Raw genomic sequence first — 20,991 nt, 5'->3', positions numbered from 1 at the left:
CCAGGCAGTTTTAGCATCATGTCTCTAAATTGTACATGGCTTAAGGAACTAAAATTCTCAGATAAACTGTTTTCTTAGTGTGATTTTTATTCAATTTTGAAATAGGTAGTGGGTAAGAAAGCATCTGAAGTGTGTTTGCAATATATAGACACCCACAGGTGCATGCATACACCAGTACCTATCTATACATACTGACATCATGAGAAAACTTCCTTTTCCACTTCTGTTTGATCTTTTCTTTTTCTGCAAGAAGCAGCTGCAGTAGTTTTAAGTCTAGCTGGATTTTAACCCATCTCAGCTCTACAAGCAGGGAAGCTTTTTTATTTCTTCTATTATTATTTCTAAATCTTAGGCTAAGACAATTTTTAACCTCTTGTAAAGTTGCTCTTTAATATCTAAAGGATATTAATCCTTTTCTGATTTCCCCCATAGAGATGAACTAATATAATGCAATTCTGACCTTCTGTAAACAACTCTTGGAAGGAAAAACATATCAAAAGTGTGATCTTAAGGGAGTTATTGTGGTGGCCACATTATCACCACTCCCTTTTTGCAGTTTTTCATCATTGTGATGACTAGGTAGCCTTATGATTTCCAGTTATCCTTACAGAATTGCAGAGTTGTTTGGAGTGGTTTGGGGTGGTGTTTTGTTATTGGTTTTTGGGGTTTTTTTTTGTGTAGGGACTGGCAACTGGTAGCAGGTCCTACATTTCTCCTTCTGTATTTGAAAATAAAAAAACGCTCCAAACAATAATGAGTCCTGATGTAGTGTGTTCAAGGCTCATTTCCAAATGAAGATACAGCTGATAACTACATAATGGCTGGCACTTGGAGTGTGTAGTACCACCACAGATACCAAAGATTTTCCCTGTATCTGATTTGCAGGCTTACTATACTGTCAAAGTGAAACCAGTCCTGATGAAGATAAAAGCTGGTGGGGACTGGTGAGGGGTCTATTTCCATGGGAAAAAATCTAATAATTTTAAGATAAAATATAGAAGACAATAGTATTTAGTCTCTACAAAGCTTTTGGGGATTTTGCTTCCCTGTGGTTTATTTTCAACCAATGATCTCTTAGTTCAGTGCAGCATTTCCTTCCCTTCCCTTCCCTTCCCTTCCCTTCCCTTCCCTTCCCTTCCCTTCCCTTCCCTTCCCTTCCCTTCCCTTCCCTTCCCTTCCCTTCCCTTCCCTTCCCTTCCCTTCCCTTCCCTTCCCTTCCCTTCCCTTCCCTTCCCTTCCCTTCCCTTCCCTTCCCTTCCCTTCCCTTCCCTTCCCTTCTTCTGTGCTTCATTTACTTTTCCATATAGAAGATCCTCATGTCTTTCTTGCACTAATTATGTTCACATTTGCATGCACATTCCCACACCAACCACCACAGTAAAGCCTGATATCTTCAGTTCCTTTCAGTTCACTGCATTTTGTCAGAATCCCCACTTCCCTTCTAATTAGGTACTTTCAGAGCATTCAAGAAAGGTGGATCAGAATCACTCAATTTAGATGCTTCTTTTGTCTTTGTAAACTTTTACCTTTCTCTCAAAGTACTGAATTTCTCTAACTCAAAAATTTCTGGAAGTAGTAGCAGAGGCAACTTAGTTTGCAATAGCTGGGAACATTTGGAAAGGAAGCCAAGAACTTCCATCTGTACAGCAAAGTCTGTATTTACACCTCCTTCTGTGGTCTGCAGCTCACTAGCTGGAGAAATTCCTATAGGACACCCTCCAGATGCTATCTAGAGGAGTTCTTTAAGGCTTGATTAAGTCCTCAGACTAAATAAACACAAAAACAAAACCAAAACAAAAAAAAAAACAACGTGTGCATAGTTGCTAATACTTGCTTATAGTTTAAATTGCTAAGTGGCTACTCCAGACTGGAACAAAGCCTTTCATGGAACCTCCATCACCAAGTATAATCTGTGGACATCACCAAAGCATGTTCACTGATCTCAAATACTTTCTTTACTGATTTCTGTGGTAGGGATCTCCTTTATGCCAAAAGGTTTTATTTGTGTCCAAATAACTTCTTGAAGACTCATTCCAAACCCTTGCTCTGTGTCCAGTCTGCTTGACCCTTATTGCTCCCACAGCAAGTTTGTTGGGCCTGTTCAAACTCTTAGAAGATGCTGAAAACTGACTTTACAGAAATGGTGAGCTGTAGTAGATTGGATATGTAGAAAACTACTAGGACCTTATTAAGAAATGAAAACATTTAATTAGCCATGGAATGGCCAGGTGCAGTATGAAGGATGTTCACCATTTAATAGGATATATGGAATTAAAGCTAGACCAGATAATTAAGCAAAAGCCTTTTTTTCAGAAAAGGAAATTCTGTCAAAATACAGAAGGCCTTCAGTGGACCTGAATGGGATTTAAGTACTAAAGAGAGCTGTCACAGAAAGGAAATGAAAATTGTTCAATGACAGATTAATTTTCACAAAAATGTGGTACGTGCTATTCAGTCATAAATAGAGAGGTTAAAGTGGCTAACTTGAATTAGCACGAATGTGGAAAAAGTAGTCAAAACTAAGAAAGGAATATGTAAGTTACAAAACACCATTTGTAGCAAAGGACTAGAGATATTATAGAGTATAATTAAACTGATTGTGAATATTCCAAACAACTAAAACTCAAATAATAAAAGGCTGGAGGGTTTGACAATAAATAATAAGCTATTCGCAATAACATGAATAATTAAATGACATCAGAAATGCCAAGCAGGGTTAGAGCAGTGGTCTATCAAGACCATTTGGAATTTTTGCCTTTTTTCTATCCCAATTGCCTCTTACAGCTGACTGTAACAATAATTTAGTTCTGTATCCAGGCAGGTAAAAAGGGCTTGTGAATTTTAGAGGAAGTAACCAATAGTATGATTAAAGCTGTGTAAGTGTGAGAAGACATGTTCTTTTAGTGATAGAGGGATGGAATAGAACAAACTCCCCCCAGTCAGTATGGATTCTTAATTTTTCCTGTATATTTCTGTTTACCTGAACCGTTTTCATATAAATTACTTTCAGTGTAAATTACTTTCAGCGTAACTACTTTGAAGTAGCCCAAAATTGTAAGTGGAGTGATAATGCCAGGGATTTCATTTCAGAAACCCAGATGTAAAGTACTTTGAGGGCTGCCATCTAGAAGCTAATCAAGCAAAAAATAAATGTGCTAAAGTGCTACTATTTCTCTGACTATTACTGAAATGTGTGGGCTTTTTGTAAGGGCGGAACAATTTATGCAGTTCAAGTCAGTGAAAACTTAAACTCGTTTTGAATTATTGACCTTCTAGCCATTTCACAGAGACTGAGAAATTCATAATACCCTATTTCAAGATTTTTTGGGAATGTAATCCCTAAAGAAAAAAGCTAGGGTTTTATTGGTTTTATTTATTGGGTTTTTTGGGGGGTTTTGATTTGTGTGTTGTTTTTGGTTTTTTTGCTTTCCAGTACAGCTCAACAAGCTTTGTGTCTTGAAATTTTTTGCTTCTTTTTAATAAAAAAGGGTCCATTTTTTAAGTAGGGGCCTCAAGAGCTAAGTAGAATGTCCTAAGATGATCCCTTTCCTTGGCATGTTTTTCAGGTCTGCAGCAGATGTCTCTCTTTCTACTGCTGCTGTGATTCAGTACAATTATGAAGCATTTAGTAACAGAAAGCTAAAACTTTACTGAGCACCCCAATATGTTATAAGTGAACAACTTCAGGCATTAGAGCTGCATAAAACTACTCTTTATTTTTTCTTTCTCTTTCTTGGTCAAATTAATGTATTGATTTAAAGTTCTTCTTGCTTGTTGGAATGAACTGTCTCTTGGAGAACGCCTCCAGGGAAGAAGCAAAGAGGTCATGATGCCTGCTGCACTTTGTCAATCGAAAAGTACACAATTGTGAAACTATGGGAAGTATTCCCTGAAGAATCTATTAAAAGGTTCCAAACAGCATTTCTTTAAGCAAGGATATTATTATTCAGTGGATAATTTCATCCTGTCTCCATTGATGTGCTGCTGCACACAAGTAGGGTTTCTAAGAACCTAAAATAAAGCCTTCCAATTTCCATTTAAAGGAAAAGGTAATAAAATTTAATTGTGTACTTGAACAGAGCATTTCATTTCCCATGCATCTGATCAATAATTCATTGATTGCCTCTGGCCTGAGGAAAGTTTTGTACATGGATTCAGCCAGTAGGATTATAACACAGTGCATCCTTGTCCTGTTCATTAATTATATTTTCCCTGAATTTTTATCACCAGGCTACCAAGGTGACAGCAGATGGTGAGCAGACCAGGCAGGATGCCGAGAGGACTAATGACAGAGCGAAATCTCTTGGACAGTTTGTCAAAGGCATTCTCCAAGCTGCTGAAGGTATTGGGAAAAATTTAAAATACTTGAGTTGTTTCTCAAGAAAACTGGAGGATAGTAGGGGAAGAGAGTCCGAGAGACAGTGAGGAAGATTTTACTTGCTGAAAAATACGTGCTTAAAATGTGCTTAAAATGTTGAGTGAAGAAAAGGCAGTAAACTCTCTTCAAATTTTTGTTCAAATCTGTGTATACAGTTTATATAAACATTTAATATATCGGTAATTATCAACAAAGACTAGAAGAAAACTGAGCATGTTCCTTCAGGATTTTTGCAGGACCTGTTATGACAAAGTGACAAACAGGGCTTAGCTTTTGTTTATTTTCAAAGCAGTTAAAAATATGTATTAGTAAAAAAAATCTATGTCATTTTAGCACTTGGTACATTAACACTTCATCTTAATTCACCAGCTTTACTTCAAAAATGCCTTTACTTCTTGCTGTTAATGAGCATCTGCTGCTTGGAATTTGCAAGTGACTCCTAACCCTACCTAAGCATGGAGCCAAAGCCAGTGCTCTGTCTTCCACTGACTGATTCACTGCACTTACACTGCAGTAAATACTTATGAGAAAAATAGATTTTAGATGGCCTTAAGAAGCAAGACTATATATTTCGTAAAGTTATTCAATAAGATAATGGCTGAAAAATATAAAAATAATTGGTAAATACAGCCAGGTTTTTTTCAGTTCTTCTCTCCTCCAAATGCTCACTGCAGTACTGGTTTTAGTATCTATGCTTCTGAAGGCCTATTTCATTGAAAGGGAAAGCTTCCATTTTTGTCCAAGTGCTATAAAATATATTTTACATTACCTTTTGTGTAGCACATATCTGTATGTCCTTTGGAAGTGAACTGAACAGCAATTTAGAATATCCTTAGGATTTGTAACTTTGACAAGAAAAAATTGTGGGAAAAGCAACAAGAAAAAGTGAGCAATTTTTTGAGAATTTTTTTTTAAACAAAAGGCTGTGTGCCTCATATTTCAGGACGAATTTGGCATGATGAGCAAAACAAACTCCTTGACTTTACAAAGTTTATGCCCTGTATTTGTAACCAAATAAAAATTTCCTCAAGCATGTTTAGCAGTAGGAAATACAGTGTTAGAAAACATTGAGGGGGTGAAATAAGAAGTAGACAGAAACTTTAAAATCAATGTGTTTGCCTAGTGGCCAAGTTAACATTTTAAGAACACATTAAATACAAGAGCACAGGATTGAGAGGTACCTTGTGAGTTAAGGCATCCACTCCCCTACTATCAAAGCCTTTCTAAAACTCATCTTCAAAGTAATTTCTACAAATACACACAACCTGGATAGGAAGCAGTTTCAATACTCTTCATAATTACCATAGTTCACATTTCTAGCAAAAAGTATTCATGTTTAGTTTATCATCGTGCTCTCTTGCCACCCTTGTTCTTTAGTTCAAATAGATGGTTTTTCGTTTCCCTTATACTTCTCCTCCTTCTCCCACCACCAGCTATATTTGCAGAAAGGAATCATATTTCACTTTGGCTCCCTTTTTTCTAGACTGAATCACATGAAAAAGTGTTCTCCCAAATCTCCTACTCACCTTCATGTAATTTCCCTTCTTCTGCTAAAAATTATATCCATGTTTCCGAACCACAAAGCATGAAGTGAGGTTTCTTCAGTGTCTTGCTCTTCAGGAGGAGTAAAGCTTGCCTATGTCAGCTTTCCTAAAAATGTCCCAATTGTTTTACAGCTGGGTGCCTCTGGTGATTCATAACACATCTACATTCTTCTCATTCTTACCTCTTTCCTAACTGACAAAACTCCTCATTAAAAGTGAGAAGTTTGTAGTGATTGGTTCTAATGACCATACTCTGGCTGCTTATCCACATCTTCTGAGCTGATTATTGACTTTCCAAATTTCTGAGTAGATGTAACTAATTTTCCTTCTTAGCCACGGAATTTCCCTGCTTTGCAGTTCCTAGCTTTTGTCTATATCATTGACTCAAATCTTTTCCACCGCTGGACTTTGATACTTGCATTCTACCAAGACACAAAACAAAACGTGGTTAGGAGAAAAGAAGGATAAAACTAAGAAGGGAAGGATAAATTTTTCGAACCTAAGAAAAGCTTAGCTAATGTATTCATTTTCTCCTTTAAGGTAAATATTCAGGGAAGTTACTCACTATTTTTTTAATAGAATTTCTTTTTAAATTGATATAGACCTATTCCTGGCCCGAGGTACCTTAATAATGATACATAATATAGTACATATAGAAGTCATCCACCATCCACTTGAGCAAAGTGTAGTTTCTTTCCAGTCCTCACTACCCCCCACAAAACCACTCGTTGTTAAAGATACAAATCTCTGTTGTCACCAGCTAATCTGAGACATCATTACATTTGACTTTTCTTCATAATTTGCTCTAAACCTATGCAATGTGTAGATGAAATAATGATTTATTGAGGTTTGAAAGACTGATTTTAATTTCTTTAATCATAGAGTTAATTTTAAATACTCTTAAGTACCCCTGTGACCAGGAATGGTGCCATTTTGAAGAAATCAGTTACTTGGGAGCTCTATGAAAGGGCAGCAGTACTTTTTATAATTGAAGATGGAACTGATTGCCATAAATTACCTAGTTGCTTCTGCAAGTGGGTATTCTAATATCTTGTGGTGTGTTATGGCAGAAAGATTTTAGTCCATCCTTGAATATGATCCTGTGTGTACAGCTTATCTGTTCAGAATAATTCAGTTGTTCCAAACACATTTACAGTATGCCTGCATATATTCCAACCTTCATATTTTCTTTTCCATTTCAAGGTATCTTCTTCTAAACACATGAGTGGGTTTAGACATCTGTGGGTGTCTTTAACTCTGCTTCTGTTTCATTTTCTAAAATTTCACAATTGTTTATTCTTCCTAGCACCATTAAGTCTGCATGCTAAAAATTACATATTTTGAGGTTCTCCAAAAATAATTTAAGCCTGATTTTCATTGCTTGTACTGCCTGCTCCTTAATTCTACAAGCAATATAGCAAACTATCTTCTGCTTGTTTTGAAGGTTTAGTGCAAGTTCTTTCTTTCAAGGGGAGGAGGAGGGGAGTAATGTATTTCTTATACTGGATATAAAGACTTCTTTAATTATTTTGTTGAAAAACGAACTATAATAAAAGATTTGATGAAACATACATTGCTTTCTCATTTGTTACTGAGCATTGGAGTAACCATCCTTTATATTTCACAGCAGAAATAACCAGTGCAAGTTGTGTTCCACTTGCTGATAGAGTTGACAGCTTCTCTGTTGTTTTTAATTACTAACTCCTTACATAAATATATTTTGTTGCTCTGCAGCTGCAAATGAAGATGCTATAAAACTGAATGAGACACTCAGAACTCAAGAAAAGATTTTGGAGAAGAATCTTCCAGAGCTGCAGAGTGAGGCTGAAGGAATGATCATGGAGATGAGAAATAGAGAGCTCAGTATGCAAGAAAAAATAGCTCGAGATGAGTTAAAGTGAGTAGAGACCCCAGACTTCAACCAGTGACAATGTCTGACTCTTGTAAATGTGATTGTCATGTTTGCCAATTAAGTTTTCTAGCTGAGGCTTACAGAAATGTGCAAGAAAGCAAAGTCTAATACTTTATATCAGTTGATACAGCACTGGCATTTTTGGAAATGCTTACATATGTGGAAAGCAATCCCTAAGAAATTACTTCCCTGCTCCACAGGTACCAGCAGTATTTTTAATTGAATTCTTATTTTTCTCAGTTTGTTTTTAGCTTCTGCTTCAGACTTGATGAATGTCTTTTGTACTAAAAATTTCGTCTGCAAGCTTGGGGTTTTTTCCTGTAAAACTAGTTGGTCTCATAAAATAGTAACTGTCTATAAAGTTTGTTCAATAGTGTAGACGTGTAGACATTAAAAGGAATGCATTTTGCCGTGTTTAGAGTAGTATAGGTCAGAATAACCATCTCTGTGGCATAGATCAGAAGCCTGCTCTTTGGTTATTTATGTGTAAATAAATGTGTGTATATATATAATTACATTGGCAGATGTTTATAAAGCATTATGCCAAATGCTGGAAACTTACTTGATTTAGAAAAATACTCGGCTTGAAGTTAAAATTCTGGTAGTTTGTTATGTCTGTATGAGTATATTTCTAGAGCTAGACTTTGCTTAGCTCTTCACTGGTGCAAACAACTTGCAGGGAATCCAGCTGAGCAGCGACATGGTCCATTGAAGTTGTGATGGATCTGAAAACTGTCTAGGATAGAGTTATGCAGGCCTGAAAATGTCAGTTATCAGGTGCGTGCATACTGTAAGGAGACGTAAATGGAATACAAAATTAGCTGAGAATTCCGAGCAGTTTAGACTCCAATTTGCACTGCCTATCTTAGACTCTATAAATCAGATCATTTTTTGGAAATCCTGCTAGTGCAGTATTTCTTCTCATAACTCTGATAGCTTTGCTTTCTGTTCTCTTGAGAAAGAATATATTGCAAACTTATTTGTGAGGAATGTTTTATTGCTTTTTCATCTGATTCCACTGAGCCTCTTCAATGCCTTCTCTACTCACACACAGAAATAAACCAAGAAAAAGTAGGGATGAGAAAAATTTAACCAAACCTTTGAAAGTGCTGCCTGCAATTTTAGGACTGGTTGGAGAAGGGCCTTTCAAACAAGGTGTTATTGGTCCTCAAATGCTACAGCCAACATGAAACAGTCAGACTACGATCAAATAATTTCCTACTCTAGCACAATAGCTAGAGTAGAAAGTGCAGTATGATTTTTTTTTGAGGGAAAGAACTTCTCTCATTCTATTCTTCCCTCTTCAAGGAAGAAGAATGAAGAAAGATTAATAATTCTTAGAACTCTGGAGGTATGTGTACGTGTGTGTGGATCTCTGTGCTCCACACATGTATGGATTCTCTACAGATCAATTTGAAATACTTACTTTTGAATAAAGTAAGGCTTTTACAAGCCTCATCATCACTTTGAAGTGGTTAATCATGCTTACTCTTTGGTGAGATGTCTTTTGTCAGTGATTGCGTTCTGTTTTCAGAATTTTGTCCAAGAACAGAATGACAAGATTCAGTGGATTCTCTGTTTTCAGTGAATTCTCAAAACTTAAATGAAGAAGACAAATGAAGTAAAGTCTTCTTTCTTTCATAGATGGCAAAGCTTCTCTTACATATAGAGTTTTTCACTTATTTTCCTTCAAATTTTTCAAATCCAGGCTCTTATTACTTTGGTGTACTGAAATGGCATATTAGTCAATAATTTATCTCTAAAAAGAGTATACAGAGAAATACACCAGTTGCTATTCTGAACTGCCATGGTTTTCATATTTATGAAGTAAATTTTTCACTATTTTATAACAGTCTTTCATGTTTTCACAGATGCCACTGGGTTGCTATCTAGGGATGCTGTGAGCCAGAATTCTTTCTTTCTGTTTAGTATGCTAAGTAGCTTTATTTTTTGTGACTTTTTCTTCCACAAATTTGTCTGATGGCTTCTGAACCTCTGTGGATTTCTATCATCCACTTTCTTGGGAGAATGAATTGCATAACTCAGTTTTACAGTATTGTAAGATATGCCTCCTGTGTTTTGACATTGCTTCCTGATATTTCCATTTTTGTTTTTGGAGACACAATGGACAGTTCATCACCTTATCCATGCTATTCATGATGTTACAATCCTTATTTCTTTTCCTGATAGGGCAATTCTAAAATATTTAGACTCTCATATGAAGTTGATGGGTTTTAATCATTTTGCTACCAGTTTCTAATTGTGTTTGTTCTCTTGCACTCATTTGGAGCATCCAGACCATTCAGCATTCCATGTGTCAGATCTGTGATTGTTTCTTCTAAAACTTCAGGCATTTTGTATAGTTTTATTCTTTTTCTAGGATGGTATCCAGTGAAAGTAGCACAGTTTAAGTGTACAAGAGAGTATTTCAAGAAATGTGGTGCAGTCCAGTCACACAGAAATTGTACAGCAAGGGATTACATGGAACAGATTGCCTCATACTTCATTAGAAAGAGCAGAGGGAAAATGCACAACAGATCAATATGAAAGTGCTATCTTTAGAGAACCAGGGTAGAGTTTTGAGGTAGACTACTGGATGGATAAGTAGTTTGAACTGTGCTATGAGGCAATGGAATAAAAGGGAAATTCATCTGTTTGGAGCTGTTCTTCCAGTACTGCAGAGTCATAAGGCTGTCAAAATTTGCCAGAAGTGTAAGACAGGAGCTTCTTAGAGAAGAATAATGCAGGAGGTATGAGAGAAATGCTAAATTCCTTTCTACACTTCTGTCACAGTGTGTCAATACTGGGATTTAGTTTTTGATTAAATATTTTGTCCTCAGAAGTTGTGAATTCAAAATGTGAATAATTTTTTTCATCAAAACCAAAGGCAGAATTGACGGGGGGAAAAGCCTCCAATCCATCTCAGAAAATCCCAAAGTTAACAATTTGACTTCTCTTGTCTCCACTTCAGAGCCTTCATCTAAATTATGTCTAGTGTCAGCATATCTTCTGCTTTCCTAGATCTTTTTAGTGTGCATTATTTGCATGTTTATTTTTAGAAGATTCCTAATGGAACTGACTATAGGCAGGCTAAATAATACTGTTTTTTCAGAAAATACAGTTCTTGTTGTCCACACTTTGGCATAATGAAACAGAAAGAAAAACTTAATGTGTCCTAGGTGGAAGCATGATAAATTTCTTCCATAGTTATTATCTATCCTACATATTCCTTTTTACATGGGATTTTTCTTATCTCTAAAACATCATTTTGGAAATGCCTGAAATGCCTCTTTTTTGTTGTTGTTTTTTTCTGCCCTGGATCATTGGATTAACACAGTGGTGTTACTTTGTATGAAACTGACTGGAGGCAGGCAGATGACAGTACTCCAGTACTTGAAACTGGGGTCAGAAAAATCCATTAAAAATATTCTGGAATGTATTTTAGAAAAGCAAAATTTTGTGACTACTGGAAGTCATAAATCCAAGGATCCAGGTTTGTGGGTTTTTTTTTATTTCACCAGAAAACATTTATAATTTTTGACTGTCTAGTCTAAAGCAGTTGTCTGCTTCAAGACAGCTTGAAGTTGGGCATATCTACAATTCCTCCTCAGTTCAAGGTAGGAAACCACTTTGTCACATCAATGTGAGCGAAGGAAACCTGTTAGGCAAGTTGAAATGTTTCAGAAAACCTCACTTTGCTAGTCAGATCTCAAGAATGGAAATTAACCAAAACATTTTAAAAAAAATATATAGTCTTCAATGGAGAATATTTATTTGAATATATTCTGCTTCATAAATAGGATCTTAGTGGAATTTAAAACCTCTTTTAAGAAAGAGCTTTAAAACATATGTTCTTTCACTTAATTAAGCATGTGTCATCTTGAAAATTACTTTGAGACTTAATTTAATGTTCTTTGAGACTTAGTTTTTCTATGTCTTTTTCATATTTTTAAGACTATTCAGATTATTTGGTGTAGGGAAAATGAACTCAGTGTCTTCCTGGCTGGCAATGTATTTCAGGAATGCAGAAGATCTTTTGGACAAGGTGAAGAAATTATTTGGTGAGCCCAGTGAGAAAAATGAGGATCTCAAAAATGAGGTCCGGGACAAGCTGGCAAACTACCACAGCAAAGTTGATGATGCTCAAGATCTACTAAGAGAAGCTACAAGTAAAATTTGGGAGGCTGATCGTTTATCTGCATTCAACCAAAAAAATATGACCATGCTGGAGGTGAGTGCTGAAAAGTTTTAGCCTCAATTATTTGGATTCTGATTAAAGCTTGAACCTTTGCATGATTAAATATTGAAACAAAAATATAAGCAAAGCAAAAGTATGATTAAAATATAACTATATCTGATGTAATTTAGAGGGAACATGTTCCTCGGAATGAGGAAGTGCACTGGCTTTTAAAAGTAGAATTACTCCCCTGCTTTATTGAAATAATACCATCTGCTTTGCGGAAGGTATGCTGGATTTATTATTCTGTGGGAAATTAAATTCGTGCCAGTATAAATAGTCATGTAAAATTCAAATCATGTGCTCAATATTTAAATATGAGTTCCCTTAAAATCTTTGTTGCCATACATTTGCTTCTAGAAAACTTAGACTTTCATCTCCCTCTCCAACCCCTGGGAAGAAGACTGAGGGGGTATGTGGATATTACAGAGTAATAAATCAAACTCTATCCTCAGTAGTTAGTAGCTGTTATAATTGATCTCATAGAAGAGGGGTCTGCTTGTGATTTAATTTAAATTGCAGAGACTTAAAGAGCATATTATACTGTACATTAACAAGCATTTAACCAAGACATAAAGAGCGGAGTCAACCTAATGAAGATAAATGTTTCAGCTCTGTATCTCGGTGAGCTTTCACCTCAAGTACAATATTGAGGTTAGAGTTCTGAAACCTCCATTCTCAGTAGAGATTTCTGCACTTGATTGAATTAAGGAAATGCAGTGATCTGACGAATTTAGGTGATCTCTATTCTGCGCATTTTCTTCCCAAAGGTGGATGGATAAAGGTTGGAGAAATTACCTGCTATTTCAGTTTTTAAAATATTCTCTGCATCACTGTAGCAGAGTTCCATTCCAGCAGTCCTGCCCACATGGATGCTATGGCCTCCTACCAAACTAATGTGTGATACTCAATGGATCTTGCACAGGAAATTGCCAATTCTTTATTCAGAAGACCATCCTTGCCATGCAATACGCAGTAGTTTTATTAGTTGAAAAACAGGAATCTGTAGGTTACTCCAAACCTTTTATTTTTCATTCAGCAGTTAGTGAAGTACCAGTGGATGCAAGTAGGAAAGCAGCATAATATTTTTATAATTTTCTCCTTCATAGTCAGAGGTGATTTACAAAATGAGGAACTTGCACTTCTGCGTAGTGATTAGGATTTATAACTTTCTGTTCATTTTGCAGTAGTACTTCAGCCAATTACCTCTGTCAGAGAGCAGCAAAAACCCTTCCACATGGGAGAACAATACAGAGCTGGGGATAGGAGGACAAAGGAAAAATACCTTACATGTGCTTTATTGTTGTCACTGTCTCAGCTCTGAGAGCTCAGAGAGTTGCAGAAGGGGCATTGTGGCATGGTGACAAAATGCAGTCTTCTACTGAGGTGCTGGCATTTGAACTGTTCTAGTAAACAACTCATCTTTGTCTTTGTGGAAACTCATCCTATAGAAAAGGAAGCAAGCTGTAGAAGATGGCAGGCAAGATGTTGAAAAGATCCTTCAGGAAGGGAATGATGTCCTTAATGAAGCCAATAAACTTGCAAATGACATCAGCATAGCGGTAGAGGTGAGTATTTTATCATCCTTACCTGAGAATTAGTACAACAAAACATCATTATGGAAGCAAAATTCATTATTAAAGTAGCACCTAATATTTCGTTGCATTTGTCAATATTGAAATATTTTACTTGAAGTAATTCTTTTTTCCCATTGCTATATGGCAGAAAAGCTAGTCTGAGGTATAAAAATTAATAACTTGGAGTTTTAAGTGATGTGCTGGATTACATGTGAGCTAGCTCATACTGTTTTAGGGACTCTGCCATTTATAAATATGGTATTCTGATTGTGGTACTTGAGAATTACAGATACAGCAGACCCATTCACAGTCTCACTGCAACTCTGTAATCTAGATACAGATTTATCTGCACAAAAACTCTGTGTATATCAGAAAGAAATTTCAGAAATAATTTGTTGCCTGTGGACACAATTTTAAGTCTAGACAGATCAGGGAGAGGATTGAACTCTAATTTTGCATAATATTTTTGAAAATTCTTTCTTAAAAGTTTTATCAGTACAGTTTGAGATCTGTGCCTTAGCTACAAAAAAAAAATGGTATCTTGAAGTATCATTGGTTCTGAAGATATTTCCAGCATTCATTTCAGCTTGCCATAATAAATGGAAAAATGCTTTTTGGAGAAATGGGAAAGGAGGCACAGTGAGACAGCTTTTTGGAACAGGAATGGCAAGTCTTCAGAAAAGCATAGCTCTTACTGAGAAGTTTTAATAAGTAAAAAGACATTGTAGCTATACAAAGGGTCGTGAAGCATGAAACTTCTGCCACATATTAGTTATTACTGTGGAGCACAGCAACCATTTCATATAACTATGCATGCATCTACATTTAGGAAACAAATCCAAATTAGGGTTTATAAGCTTTTAAGCTGTATATTCCTTAATTGTAAAAGAAAACTTCTACTAAGCTCAAGAGAGACAAGTAGCTCTTGGAATATTGTTTATCTCCTCTCTGCTGTCCACTCCATTCCTGTTACTGTTTCTATACTAGTTCCCTGAAGTTTTAATGCATGGGTAAATTGAGATAATTGCCCACAAGGAAAGAAGAAACACCCTTATATAGAGATAAGGCTACAGAATGCTTGCCTTCAGAAATTTAAAGGCTTTTCTTTTGTCATTTTCAGTATGTAGAAGGTGTTGCAAGTAAGATACAACCAATGTCTGATCAACTGAAAGATAAAATAGATGACTTATCACAAGAAATTCGTGACAGGATGCTTCCAGAAAAGGTATTGCAAGCTGAGAACCATGCAGGCCAGCTGAATGAATCATCTGCAGTGCTGGATGGGTAAGGCAGATATTCACTGGTAATGCTAAAATCATGAAGTAGGTTTACAAAATTGCTACACAGAGCTTGAAGGTCATTCTTCTTCTTTCACATCTGTCACTGGGGGTATACAAATAACCAGTGATGTGTACAAGTTCACAGCTTGGGTTAGTCAATTTATTTATGTCTCTCTTGTAAACGGTTTCCTACATCTTGTGATTCTTATAGGCTACCTGGACAGCAAACAGTGCCCTCGGATGCACTGATAAAACAGTTTAACTTATCATATGCTTACTGCTATGTTGTGAAAAAAATAGAAATTCTTCTTAAAGAGCTCACTACACGTTTTTTCATGTGCATTTGTTAAAAACAAGTAGTATTTTCCTTTTTAAGATGACCATTTTGGTAGGAGATATTATTGTGATGCTAAATTGTTTACTGTCAGAAGTCCCTCTTAGTGATGGACAGTAATTCCTCTACCAGTTTCAAAACACTCTCCCAAAAAAGTAGGTGTCCTGGACCAGAATGCTTAAACTCAAGAACAGAAGCATCAGTTTCTGTTTACCACTGTCACATTCCTAAATAGGAGAATTGCCATGCCCTTCATTTTTATAAGCACAGCTCTTTCAGAGGAATGATACTATATAACTCATAATGAAAATTATTTCCTGGAAAGAATATAAAACAAGGGTTTACTGGTTTCTTTGGAATTTTGGGGGAAAATGAGAGGGATGTGTTTTGTTTTGTTGCATTCTATACACCTAAGAAAGCAAGCCATAAATAGTAATTAGAAATATTCTGGCTCATGAATATTCTGCCTGTTGGACATGTCACCAGCATAGCCTCATAGTTTCATTATTTTATAAAAGTACTGCCTAAAAAAAAATTTTTTTAAACATCAACAATATGCTACTTTTTTCCTGCTTAAATCTTTTAGATCTACCTGAAGACTTGAATTTCCCAAAGATTTTGTGAACTAATGCTTAAAACAGCTTTTTCGTACCAGTATCTGTAATTTTGAGGAAAAGACAGAAATTATCTCTGATACTTGCAAAATTACTGGCTTCATTTACAGTGTAGTTACACTAGTCTAGATACCCAGTGTAATACATGTTTTGAGGTATGCATAAAGCAATGATAGCTGTGATTTCCTGGGTAAAAATGAATTTGAAAATGAGTGACTTTAGTGTCATACCCAACCAGGCATAAACATCCGAACACATGGAAGGTTGTCATGAAGGAACCAAGAAAGAGAGAAAAGGTAGACAAAAAAGAAAATTGTGCCTCCTGATCAAAGGTTGGCAAGACATGCTTTGAGACAGAACTTTTTAACTCTTCAAAAGAGACCTTTTTATGAGTGTTTGTATGTGCTTCTGTCTTAATGTAGGTGACAGCCTGGCCTTAAGGAGCTTAGGGTAGTGTTTAAAATGTTATAACAGCACCATGTATACCTATGTCTGATCCAGATATCAACCTCAATTTCTCTAAAAAGACAGTAAACTCCACAGAATCAAGGACATAAAAAATTGTGTCTAAAAGCAGATTGTTCAAAGTTAAAATTTCTGATGTGGTCAGATAGATACATAACTTCAAAGGACAAAGAAACACCATGGCGCTGTGTAATCAGGATAAAGCTGTTTACTTCATGCACTGACAATAAATAGTTATACTTTATGGGCATATACAGTCTATATCAGTTTGAGGAATTTAAAAGTGTATCTGTCTTCACAACTGGTACTTGAGTGTCTTTTAGACAATTCTAATTTTGGTGTAGATTACTGTTTCTTCATAGAGGAGAAATAGAGGGAGAGTCCTGTCTCTCCAGTCACCCTCTAAGGATTCAAATAATATATTAATTGACAATGAGGATGTTTCTCTTGAGTGTTAGAACATGAAACCATTCGTGAACTTAACCCAGAAAAAATTGTTATTTCTGCTGTGTCCAAGGAAGAGTTAGTATAGGCTTCTCCCTTATGGCTAATTGTCTGCTCGTGAGTAAATGCCATTGATATTTGACAAATTCAGTTTAGGTTTTTCCTAACCAGAAAGAATTTGAACCATATTTCTAAGCAGTTCTTGAGCTACTTGCTGGGTTGCTATTTTGGGCTCCACGTTTGTCTAACAGAGCATCAGAGAAACTTAGAGTAGCCTAGTGAGCTCCAGCTGTAGTTGAGGAAAGAGATATTCTTTTCCAAGAGTGATGCGGAGGCAGCTCAGTCAGGCAGTTTCTGCAGTAACCTAAAGAGAATCTCTCCTCTTCTATTAACTACATGTTGAATCCAGGGACTATGCTTTATGTCCACCTTGTCTTTTCTGTGGCATTTTGTAGAAATCAGTAAGTAATTGATGCGAGGATCAGAGCCCAGCTCTTACAGTTCTCTAGAGAATAGATAAATTACCAGGATGAATTTTCCTTTTTTCCACACACACTGTCTCAATGACTATTTTATACAAGCTGGAACAGGTCCAACAGGAGTAATCCCTGTCTCTCTCATATTGGCATACACCTGCAAGGCTAGAGAATTTCCCAGGGAGGCAAAAATACAAGTTCAGATCCATTCTTATCCAGTTCAAGTGGGGATTTTAGCCCATTTACAATTTATTCAGTCAAATCAACATAGGCTTTGGTCATAATGAGATAATGAGATAGTTGCCTTCAAGTTCATTCTGTAGGTGCAGCAATTCCTTGTAGAAAATGTTTGAATATATCATACTGAGAGAGTGCAAGAAAAGTTATTTCCCCAACCTGCTGACTAGAAATTCCCCTAGAAAGGAGGTTAGCTGAACTCTGTGCCTGCACCAGCAAATACTGTATTTAATCTATTTGTAGCTATCAGAATTGAGTATTTCATGTAAACTGAACATCACATTCAATATGAAGCATTACTACTTAGGTTTTTCTTTTTGGTCAGCAAAATTTACATTTAGGATTTGGTTTAGACTGTGAGATCTCCTTCAAAACTAGCAATTCTGTGTTTGGCAGCCAGACCAAGAAATTCATTTTTCAGAGATTCTGCTTTAAAACTATCTGTGATGATCCTTCATGCTCATAAAGTGCAAGTTTCCTCCAATTGCATGGCTCAGCACATAGCCTAAAAACCCACGTGATGAATATATTACTTGTGTTAGAGCATTAAGCACAGTGCTGTCTTTTCTCAGTGTCTGATCTATTTTTATCTCTCAGAACCTCCTCTTTTAGTGAACATTGTTCTTTATGTCTTTCTGCACAGATAAAATATGAGTTCCATTAAACACACGATGCCAGACCTGAAATCTTAAATGTAGCATTGCTCTCTAAACACCTTAGAAATAACCTTAGGAATACAGGCTATTGGGTTTGAAAATGTAGGATAATCTGTTCTGTTGAGTTCTGACAGCAGGTTTAATGGTGTATTTACTTTCCCCATCCCAACAGAATCCTTACTGAAGCCAAAAACCTCTCTTTCAATGCCACACGTGCTTTCAATGCTTATACTAACATCAAGGATTCCACAGACGAAGCTGAAAGAGTTGCCAAGGAAGCCAAGGCTCTTGCAAATGAAGCTATGCAAGCGGTAAGGAAAATGAGTTAATTGGGAAAAAGGTTCAGATTTTTTGTGGGATGTGCTACACCTGATCTCAGATTCATGTTTTGTTGTCTTAAAACTTTATGTGAAGACTTTTGCTATCAAATATTCTTGTCTTGTGATGAGAAAGCAATGCCTCTGTCAGAGCTACATGTACCTTTGGACAATTCCTGTTTGTTCCTAGCTCATCATCCTTACTTTTCTTCCCCATGTTGTTTACTATCTCTCCTCCTTCTGTCTTCCACATTTTAGTCTCAGTGTATGGCTCAAGCCATGAGCTTTGAGTCAGGAGTGTAGGCCATTTGATATTCAATAGTGCTAGTTTACATGTGGGTAATACATTCATGAAATAAAAATAATTCTGTACCTTAATTAACTCTTCAGCCTAGTTCCCTGAAAATGCTTGTAGGCACTTCTTTGAATATCAGATGAACTCTATGCACCTGGCCAGAATTCTAGAAATGGAGAATTGTCGGAGGGGAGTGGAAATTTTTATTCACTTTGTGAACTCTACCAGTTTTTGCAGAAAAATCTTGTTCTCACTCTGAGGTAGTACATGCAAATTTCCAGAGAAAATGAAGAAAACCTTTAAAAATAGGATTGTAAGGTAAAGTCAGCTCCCCAGCCTTAGTCACAAAGAGGATCTTGGCTCCTTGATGCATATGCTGTGAGCAGAAAATATTCTGAGCATAGCCAAAATAATCTTTTATGTCAAATATCAAAGGAGTTAATGGCTAATTTGTGGGAGTTGGTCAGAGAACAAAAGAGATGCACTTCACATGCATACAGAAGCACGAGGCAGTTACAGTATAATATGAGATTGCCAGAACTTATATTTGATATGGAAACATGTAGATGAGCAGAAACAACTTGTAGTTATAACACTTGCACATGAATAAAGGTAGCTTACAGAGAGCTACTTCAGTTAAATGGATTATGAGAATAGCAAAATCAATCACATGCTGATTTTAGCATGTATTTATGTAAAGGTCTGTATTCAGCAGAGGAATAAAGTAAACTAGCCACTGCACAAAAATTTTAATATTTGTAGGTTCTTTACATTTTCAGTGGGTTTTTCTTTAAATAACACTAACTACTGTATTTCTCTCGATGAAAAAAAAAATTACCTCACACATTGGTATGTGCTAGTTCTCTGTAAATAGTTCTTTGTTTCACCAAAATGCCTAATTACACCACAAAAATAAATAAGGGCCTAGCCCTTTTTGGTTTTTCCTTCGCATTAAGATTTAATACATTCTGTCTTCTTCTCCTTTGATGACTTGGAATGAGTGAGTCAGGCAGCTGTTGCAGAGATTGAAAAGGGGAAAAAATGACACATAGAGCAATAAAGAAACAAACGTAGCAATTATAGGATGGTGTATATATCACTAGGTGATTATAGAGAGAAAGGGAACTGATAATTTAAGTGATGGAGGTCAGGATGGATAATATGATGTAAATAGAAGCAAGTAAGTAGTAAGGAAAGAGATGAAAATATTAAGGTGATGTTTTCAGCATCTCCTTTGCATGTATTCATTAGAGGGAACTTTTTTTTATGAGCAGTATATGTGAAATAGGGATCTAGTTGATGAGGAAGAAAATTGAGGCAGCTGATGCCTTTTAAATGTAGTTGACTTGATATAGAGGTCATCAGTGGTTTACCATCAAATTGTTGCAGAGCAATAGATTTAGCTGTTATTTTTTAAATGAGCATTTGAGGGTTTTGAGCCAGATTTTAAAAATGTGTCAGTTATGAACTACAGTCATCACTTCTTTATTCTGTTTCCTTGTTTTTATTTAAAGACTGTTGAATGATTGCTCACTCTAGGTGAAGGTTTAACTGGTAACCAGGTAAATCAGGGTCCCACTTTCTGGAGGTCCCAAGGAGCTTTTAGCTGAGCTTCATGACAAGACCAGGAATGTACCCTCAGTCAAGGCTCTCTGGTTCAAAAAGTCTCCAAGTAGGCAGCATGGGTGAATTGGCTTCTAAAAAGTAGCATAAGCCCCTGGACACTGTGTTGCCAACTTTCTGAGAAGTTGCTCTGGGGACCCTGTGTAAATGATGGAGATCATGTCTTTCCCCTCCTTTTGAAAGATGGAGCCATGTTCTCTTCTGTATGAGACTGCTGTGGGTGCTGTTTTCTGTAAAATACTCTGAGTTCCAGCTGCAAGCAGATAATGGACAAAAGTGCTGTGGCTCACTGTGCATCCCTAATCCTCACCTGGTCCATTCACCAGGAATAATGCTGGGGCAGGGCCACAAAGGTTTCCCAACACCAACGAGCTGATGTATGAACCAGAAACAGTAGGGACAGGTTTTGGGTTTGGGTTCTGTCCTATACATCACTGGATCAAATTATTTACAAGAACCTTGATATCTCAAGGGTTTTTTGGTTTTTGGTTTGTAATGGGAAAATGACTTAATTTTCAAATTAATCTAATGTTGCTAAAAGCATGAATGAAAAGATGCTTAAAATCCATTGTGATTACAGAAAGCCTGATAAATGACTGGGA

The 20,991-nt window shown here is 36.4% G+C and overlaps 1 protein-coding gene across 1 annotated transcript in view; it reads left to right on the top strand.

Annotated features, from left to right (window-relative positions):
- The window catches only part of LAMA2 (laminin subunit alpha 2), a 334,274-nt gene that overhangs the window by 254,487 nt on the left and 58,796 nt on the right, over positions 1-20,991 (top strand). The window contains exons 35-40 of the mRNA XM_088162772.1: positions 4,231-4,342; positions 7,657-7,819; positions 11,855-12,065; positions 13,523-13,639; positions 14,769-14,932; positions 18,327-18,465. Of these exons, the coding sequence (XP_088018898.1) occupies positions 4,231-4,342; positions 7,657-7,819; positions 11,855-12,065; positions 13,523-13,639; positions 14,769-14,932; positions 18,327-18,465 (906 nt within the window). The remainder of the gene's footprint in view (positions 1-4,230; positions 4,343-7,656; positions 7,820-11,854; positions 12,066-13,522; positions 13,640-14,768; positions 14,933-18,326; positions 18,466-20,991) is intronic.

The sequence above is a fragment of the Sturnus vulgaris genome, chromosome 3, assembly GCF_052056855.1.
Source record: "Sturnus vulgaris isolate bStuVul1 chromosome 3, bStuVul1.hap1, whole genome shotgun sequence".
Classification (NCBI taxonomy): domain Eukaryota; kingdom Metazoa; phylum Chordata; class Aves; order Passeriformes; family Sturnidae; genus Sturnus; species Sturnus vulgaris.
This window is presented reverse-complemented; position numbering and strand designations above follow the sequence as displayed.